The sequence below is a fragment of the Desmodus rotundus genome, chromosome 5 (assembly GCF_022682495.2).
Source record: "Desmodus rotundus isolate HL8 chromosome 5, HLdesRot8A.1, whole genome shotgun sequence".
Classification (NCBI taxonomy): domain Eukaryota; kingdom Metazoa; phylum Chordata; class Mammalia; order Chiroptera; family Phyllostomidae; genus Desmodus; species Desmodus rotundus.
This window is the reverse complement of record NC_071391.1, coordinates 60,627,779-60,636,080: the sequence shown is the minus strand read 5'-3', so window position 1 is coordinate 60,636,080 and position 8,302 is coordinate 60,627,779. Positions and strand designations below refer to the sequence as shown.

The 8,302-nt window shown below is 39.5% G+C and overlaps 1 protein-coding gene across 1 annotated transcript; it reads right to left on the bottom strand.

Annotated features, from left to right (window-relative positions):
• Window positions 1-842: 842 nt before the first annotated feature.
• LOC128780891 (tripartite motif-containing protein 64C-like) lies at window positions 843-6,669 on the bottom strand. The gene is made up of 6 exons (XM_053924437.1): window positions 6,253-6,669; window positions 5,601-5,693; window positions 4,278-4,508; window positions 3,247-3,269; window positions 1,896-1,993; window positions 843-1,336 (listed from the first exon to the last, which is right to left on the bottom strand). The coding sequence occupies exons 1-6, from the start codon at window positions 6,667-6,669 to the stop codon at window positions 843-845; spliced, it is 1,356 nt and encodes a 451-aa protein (XP_053780412.1).
• Between the last annotated feature and the right edge of the window lie 1,633 nt (window positions 6,670-8,302).

Here is an 8,302-nt window from a genome sequence, read left to right as displayed (position 1 = left end):
ACACAAATTGAATTTAAATCCCATTGGTTTCTTACTGGTGTGAAAAAATATTTGTGTTGGAGGCAGCAACTGTAGAGACTCTAAGCACAGAGACTACGCGTATGTGTGTGCTTGTGTGTTTCAGCCATGCTGGTCATACATCGTTGTTAATTTACTTAATACCATCATCAGGGCCATGAGTGATGGCATAGGAGACAGAGAACAAAATGCAGAGATAAGCTGCCTGCTCTCCTTCTTTTTCACCATTGTACACTATTCTGCTGGGTTTTGTTTCTATTGTTCTGGTCCCACAGTAAACTGCAAATTCACCTTATTGTGATGTATGATCTTAGTACGGCAGTGGATAGTGGAAATAGTAACTAATACATCCTCCTCTTACCATTGTCACTCTGGTGGTAATAAGCATCTACCAATTTGATGAAAGTTTGCTGACTAGTATGACGACATAGTATAGTGTGATCAGAGAGTTTGGATTAAGAAGAACTACACTGATCTGTACGGTCAGAGAGGACATGCTTTCCAAACTGTTATTTTAACTGAGATGTGATGGGTGAATATTATGGTATATAACTTTTCGTAATACAGCTGTTAGTTTAAAAAAATGCCATCGATCCATTGACTATATTCTAGGAAGCTCTCCATTGTAACAAATTTTATTAAAAAATTTAATGAACACATTTGTACATTCATGTGGTTATGCCACTTTATAAACATACGATAATGATGTTTCTTTAAGTTACAATATGCTCCAAGACAGTCAGGTGTCAATCTGCTGCCTCACGGGACATTTCATACAAATAGTTTCCTTAGACATGGAACTTTATCAAATAAGTGGTCAAAACTTAACTTGGAGAATCAAAACATAGGAAAGGCTTCAGAGGGGAAGAGAAGGAGGAAGAAACTAAACTACTTATGAGGGAACTTTTTTCAACATCATAGAAGCTCACAGTTGAATTGTCATAATCCAAAAACACTCCAATCTTGCCCGGAGGCCTTTCCACATACTGAATGAAGAGTGGGGAGTTAGTGGAGAGACAGTAATGATCATTCACTTTCAAAGACGTTAGAAGAGATGCTTCTTCACAATCAACAATAATATCGGTATGGCTCATCAGGGAATCTTTACAGACTCCCAGAACCCACATCGAGCAGTGTGGCATATCCACCTCCCAGTAATGTCTACCAGAGGTGAAGGTGTGAGTTCCCCATGCCGCAAACCTCGGCACTCGCTGGGGCTCTCTGGATGTGCTGTCACGGTCCCCTCTAAATATCACACTAATATCCTTAGAAAGTCTTACATGGCGACTGATGCTTTCCTCGCTCAGAACATTATCCACTGCAAAAGAGGCAAAAAATCAAGTCAATGAATGGAATTTCCATGCCTTTTGGGACAGTCTCTTCATCTGCCCTCCTCTAAGGAAATGCAAAGTAAAGACAGTAAAAGGAGTGGAGACTGACTCCTCTACCAAGAGCAAAAGTTATCACTACCTCTACAGCACAGAAATCCTTTAAATTATACAGAAAAAACAAAACAAACAAAACCCCTCTGCTTAGATTATGAACTGTGGAAAGCAGTGATTTGATCTCAATCCCTAGACAGTTTATTTCAGGTTACACCTAAAACTTTTTCATCACTTTAGAAATCTTTTCTTTGTTGGTTGTCCTTGATATTATTTAATAAATAGATATCAACTTGGTATTTGAGGTTAATTATTGGAATATAAGTTGCACCTGTTATATATTCAAGAATCAAAATATTTGATAGAAATTTACATGATTTTGGGAAGTCATGTACTACCTTCATGTCAGAAAAAATATAAGTAATGAAAATAGATGACTCAGTCTTAAGAACCACTGAAGAAATGGAGGCCTGATGCCAAAGGGCTGACTCTCACCTCTGAAGTTGTTCAGCATGTCTAGGATTCCAGTGAAGTGCCATAAAGTGAGCTCTGGATTCACTGGCTCAGGCATTTGTATCTGCACCGATTCAGTTCTGTAAAGAATAACAGCAGAGGGATTTAGGGCCAAAGGTTAATCATACAATCATTACAAAAATCACAGCTTTTAATCCCAGATATTTCGCCAGAGTCCTCCCATTCTGAGTTAACTGGGTATACATTGTATTTTACCCCTTGGGCATATAAGAAATGTTACTTTTGTAATAAATTTAAATTGTATCAAATTTCAACTTTCCCATGGTTTTCAGACATTGTTCCATTTCTGACGTTGAGAATCATTTCCTCCCTCTACTCCACCTCAGGGAATGCAAGACTCCTGGCTATCTTCACAGAGCAGAAAAGTCAGGAAAAGCCTGTGGGACTTGAGTCTGCAAGTACCGTATTTTGTCATGTAAAAAGCACACGTTTTTGCCCAAATAATTGAGGGAAAAGGAAAGGTGTGCATTATACATGGATAGTACTAATTCTATGTCTATATAAATGTTTTTAATTCTTTTATTTATGCTTATGCATTAAAAGTGTAACTCTGGAAGGCAATAACAATAGCCGTATGCAAAATAATAACCTGGAAAATGATAATCGGTTCTGTTTCTAAATATAAATAAATAAATTATTGATTTTAAAATATTAAAATGAAAGATTTTTTTCCTGAAAGTACGGGCCAAAAACATGGGCACGCACTATACATGGAAGTGCATTATACACGGAAAATGCAGTAGTCACCGACGAAACATTCAGTGTCCAAAAGGCAAGAATCTACAGAGACAGACAGCTTTGCTCTCTTTTTTTGCCAAGAAAGGGAAAAAACTACCCTGGCAGCCCTGCTCCTGAAGGTCACACTTCCTGAGGGCACCAGGAGGTCAGTGCCCCCTGAAGTGCTGCCTACAAGAGGGGACACGCAGTGATGGAACAGGCTGAGTCATTGCTAGTCCTGGGAACAAAAGCAATGACCCCTCTCCTATCCCACTCATAGGAAAGCTCCCTCTTCCCTTCCTTTTCCCCTTCCATCTCTATAATACCTTACAAAAGTCCCTTAGAAACATTTTTTGTGATGTCTGGAGAGGATGGTGGGGTGAGTGGCTGGAACAAAGCCCAGAAGGTCACATGGTTTTTAGGTATGTTTGAATACAGACACATAAGGAAGAAACTTCTGAGACCATAGTGCTTCAGGGCTTTATTTTTTGAAACAAAATGGAAAATAGCCACTGAGGACAAGTTTTATAGCTCAAAACATGTACACTTCATCAAGAAAACTATGATTTCTTAGAAATCATCATTGTAAACTCACCTTTCCAATATATTTCCCAAATCCTGCAAAACAAACAAAAAAAGAAGGTAAACATGTGAGTTCTGGCTTTTATGCCTTTTCTAGTATGTTTTAATACTTTTCAGAGTTTGTTTTAGTAACGTATTTTTTCCTATTCTTCTTTAAGGAACAATCAGAGGCTTTCATTCCCTTCTTTCTTTCCTTCTTTCTTTCCTTCTTTCTTTCTTTCTTTACTTATTTATTTATTTATTTTTAGAGAGAGAGTGAGGGGAAGGGAAGGAGAGAGGGAGGGAGAAAAACATCAATGTGTGGTTGCCTCTCGAGTGCCCCCTACTGGAGACCTGGCCCACAACCCAGGCATGTGCCCTGACTGGGAATCAAACTGGCAACCCTTTGTTTGCAGGCCCACACTCAATCCTCTGAGCCACACATCCAGGGCCAGAGGCTGTCTTAATAACAGAACTTACACTAAATCATGCTAAGTTTCCTCAGGGTACACTGAGGGAGGAAGGAGTTCAGGCAGAGAAGTGAAGTGATGCATTATGTTCTAGGTTTCTAATGTCACTCATTTGCCCCATCTTATTCCCAAGGAAAGATCTGACCATTTATGATAATAATGAAAGCAAAACAGCAAATCATATGAAAAATAGAGAGAGCATTAACATTGATTGCCACATTCTATAAATGTTGCCTAGGCAAGGAGCAAAACCTCAATGTCTTTAGTAAGTTGTTTTTGTGGGGATAACAGAGCGTGACAGTGGACTAGGGGAACATTAATAGAGAATTACCGCAGCAAAGTTAATGTTCCTGGTCAGAGACTGACTGATTTTGAACAATCTCTGAGTAGATAGTACTTTGGATTACACTGAAATCGTTATTATCAGGATATGAGGAAATTAGTGACTGAATGGACAGACTTGATCATGGGAGTCAAGGAGCATTATTGCTTAGCTGAGGGTAACGGTATTGTATACGCAGGCAACATCTCAATATTAGGGCGACATTGCCCAGAAAAGGATTTCTGTCTCTGAGGATCGACCCTCCCTTCTCACCTGGAGCAGCTCCACGTTAGGCTTGTGGCACATGTCAGTCAGCTCTGTCAACATGCCTTTCAGGCTTTCTTTCTGTTGGGTCATCGTAAGTTTGCTCTCCTCGAATTGTAGGAAGATCTCCCTTGCCTCTATCTCCATTGTGTTCAGATGGAGTTGCTCCTCCTCATTGAGAAAAAGATGCATCTTCTGATATTCAGCTTTGATCATCTCCATCCTAAGGGCCACGCAGTCCTGCACAGATAGTGCATCAAAGGGATTACCTATACCCACTCTCTCAGCAGAACACTTCAAACTTTAAATATTTCCTCACACTCATCAAAAAAGTACTTGATGAACTTTTCTGCCTCACACCTCCAATTGTCTTGAGTATTTGCCAGTCCTTCTGTCTATCCTGACCCTATGTTCCTGGTCTTTTTTCCTGTTAAATCAAGCCCACCAAAGGACCCCAGGCTCTCTCCCTCTCATGCTTCTTCAAGGTTCTTACTCCACCAATAGTTTCCTCTCTGTTACTTTCTTTTTCTCTTTTCTTTTGCCTGCTTTTTCTACTTATTTAACAATATTTAAGTATATACCATAGTGTACTGATTTTTTTAAATTCTCTACTTTTTCTTCTATGTACTACTTTATTTTTCTCCTCTCCTTTGCAGTCAAACTTAATGTGGTGTTGTCTTTTACTGAGTTTCTGGGAGATTTACCAAACCTTCAACATTGCACTAGGAATGCCCTACAAGCCCTGATTACCGCATACACAGTTGACCCTTGAACACAGATTTGAACTGTGAGGGCACACTAACACTCTGATTTTTTTTCCACTAAATACAGAGCTGACTGTCTGTATTTGTAAGTTTCCTACGCATGGATTCAGCCTGTAGTGTATCAAAGGTGTTATTTTTGATCTTAGATTGGAAACCTATGAGTTCAGAGGGCCAACTGTATGTATTAACTTATACCATGTTCTATAAAAGACTTGAACATCCTTGATATTTGGTATTTACGGGTACTGGGAACAACGTCTTGTAGACAAGAAAGAATTAAGAAATTCTGGGAGAGTTAAAAGTTGTGTGTGGATAATAAACTGCCAGCCCCCTGTTTTGTTCAAGAGTCAACTGTATTCATATTCTTTGCAGTAGCTCCTATTGGCTGATTATATATTTTTTTGGCCAGTACATATGTGTTTACTGATATATCACTAAAAACCACTGCCTTTGTCTAAGCAGAAGCTATTATCCTTTAACTGGTAACTTCAATTTGGCTGAAAATATAAGCCAGCCTTTCTCAACCTGCATAAAAATATAAAAATAAGCAGAACGTGTTCATTCTTACCTCTAATGACTGCTTTTTGCTAGCTTCCTGCTTCAGATTGTTTTTTATTTCTTGAGTCATGTTCCATAAAGATCGCATTCTCTTTAGAAGTTCCTCCTGTGAAATAAGTGTAAGCTTTAGTGACACAAAAGATGATATTGTAAATGGTATTCCCTTATTTACGGTTAAAGGCAGTTGTTGGGAAAAGTCACCTTGAGTTAAAATGGAGAGGTTTGGTTTATTTCCACATAAATTTAATTTGATTGAAATATTTGGAATATCAGAGGTGACAGAAACATATAATAAGATGTTTGTTGGTACCCTGCAGATAAAATTCATTTCTTGAGAAACTGGCACCCAGATTTTCACATATCCTGACTATAAATAAGTCAAAAGTGCATCAGAAGCCAGTGTTCCTGGTGCTGGCCACCTGACCCACAATTGCACCAATTCTACATACTTGGACAGTATTTCGAAGGCAAGGTTCTTTAGTAAAGGCTCAACACACCTTTGATTATAGTGCTCAAGTTGGTTAATAGCATTGCCCAGATACACTTATAATTTGGAATTTACATGGAACCAGGACCATCTCCACTATCTCCATTGTTATCCACGTCCTCATCATCATTCTCACCTTTCTCTCTCATTTTGGAGCTTAGAGCTATCACATTACACCTACCCTGTATTCCTCAGCAGACCACTGCACTGGGCTGTGACTGTGAGACGCATGCTCTGGGGACTCAGAGCAGAGCGCACAGAGCAGCTTCTTTTCAGCCCTGCAGAAGAGCCCCTTTGCTTCTTTGTGTGCCACACAGATCTGCCCCTCAGAGCTGTTGACATTGTGAGCTCTGGCCTCTCTGGCAATGGAAGCCAGGTTCCTTAGTGCGATGTTGGTTTTGAAATCTGGCCTCTCTGATACTCCTCTGCACTCAGGGCAGCACATTGGAGTTTGGGCTTCCTCCCAGCAGAGGCCCAGGCAGAGACGGCAAAAGCTGTGCCCACAGTCTATGGTGACAGGGTCTAGGAAGTAGTTCATACAGATAGAGCAAGTGAGATCATTCCAGAAGGCTGGTGATGTGTCTGAATCCATGTTTCTGAAAATTAAAATAAGAAAGAAAGAAAGAGAGAGTCATTGTTTTTTTCCCCAGATGATGAAAGAAAGGCCTTTGGATAAAGGCATGTCCACTTGACCTCCATCTCCCTATTAAATAGGAACCTAATCCACACATTAATTTACCTCCTGTACAAACCTACACCTGGTAAGTCTAGACAGGTTGGGTTTTTCCTGATACAAGTGAAAAAATGAGACAAGAGAGTCCTCAACATCTTTCTTTGTTTAAAATAAACAATGATCTCGAATGCAGGGAGGAAGATGGCAGTGAGGTAGGTGAGTGGAACCCAGTTCTCCCTTTGCCTATCTGGAACACCTGGCCAATCTTCTGAGGAAGAGAGAATAGCCAACAGAATCCCAGCTTACATGAAGTTTGGAGGCAAAGAGCTGCAGAGGACATCGAAAACTATTGTATATAATTGTTGTTCCATACAATTGTACATACTACAGAGTAACCCTTCATGATCTTAGCCCACTTCACTTTAATCCTGAGCATTATTATTGTTGTGGTTAATAATATTCTCTCTTACACTATGCCTACTTTCTATACTTTAATTTCACTATATCTCATCGTCTACACTTGCATAAGCACTCTGTTTCTGGATTCAGCTCACAATCATCCTCCCCTCTAACAAGAGTCTTATTTCTTTTTCACCATTTATAAAAAGTGGCTAGTTGGGTGAAATATCACAGTTAATGCTATACTTATCCAGGGAATCTTCTATCTCTTCTCTACTTGCTGGTACTCTCAATCCCATACAATACTCTCCTGCTGTCTTAAACCATTTTGCCTACACCCTGCCACTGATCATATACAAAAATAGGTGGGAGCTGTGAAGATCGGTATACCTGCTGGAGGAGGAAAACCCAACAACAAACAAACCACCAAATGGTAAAAACCCAAATACAACAAGAGGGCCCACATGAACAGAAGGAAGGGCAAACCTAGAGCGTCCAGACAAGGAGATCAGAGACTACACCACTGAACCTCATAGAATTCCTACCATAGAAGTTCCCCGTACAAAGACAGCTAGCAAAGTGAAAAATCAGGAAGCACAGAAGCAAAGTCTCCTAAAATGGGGAGACAAAAAAAATGCAATCAAAAGGAATGGAAGACTCCCCACTAAAAGATCTACACAAAATGGAGGGGACCAAACTATCAAATATAGAATTCAAATTAATGGTTATAAAGATACCCAAGGAACTCACAGACCATTATAAAGAACCTAGTGAGAACTACAACAGCATAAAAAAGGAAATAGAAACTATAACCAAAAACCAGGAAGAAATGAACAATAAAATCTCAGAAATAAAGAACACATTAGAAAGAATTACAAGTAGGCTGGATGAAGCAGAGGATCGAATCAGCGAGTTGGAGGACAAGGTAGAAAAAAACACCCAGATCATCCCAAAGAAGCAAAATACACATTCTTTCATATGCTCATGGAACATTTTCAAGGATAGACCGCATGATAGGTCACAAAACAAGCCTCAGCAAATTCAAGAAAATTGAAATCATGTCAAGCATTTTCTCTGACCACAAGGGACTGAAACTAGAAACCAGCCTGAAGGAAAAAAATCAAAAACACTCAAATTCATGGAGATTGAATAG

Coding starts and splice junctions, on each gene's coding strand:
- LOC128780891 (XM_053924437.1), bottom strand. CDS start 6,669: ATGGATTCAGACACATCACCAGCCTTCTGGAATGATCTCACTTGCTCT. Junction 4,509..5,600: donor GCAAAAAGCAGTCATTAGAG/GTAAGAATGAAC, acceptor CTATCTGTGCAG/GACTGCGTGGCCCTTAGGAT. Junction 1,994..3,246: donor TTGGGAAATATATTGGAAAG/GTGAGTTTACAA, acceptor TATTCTTTACAG/AACTGAATCGGTGCAGATAC.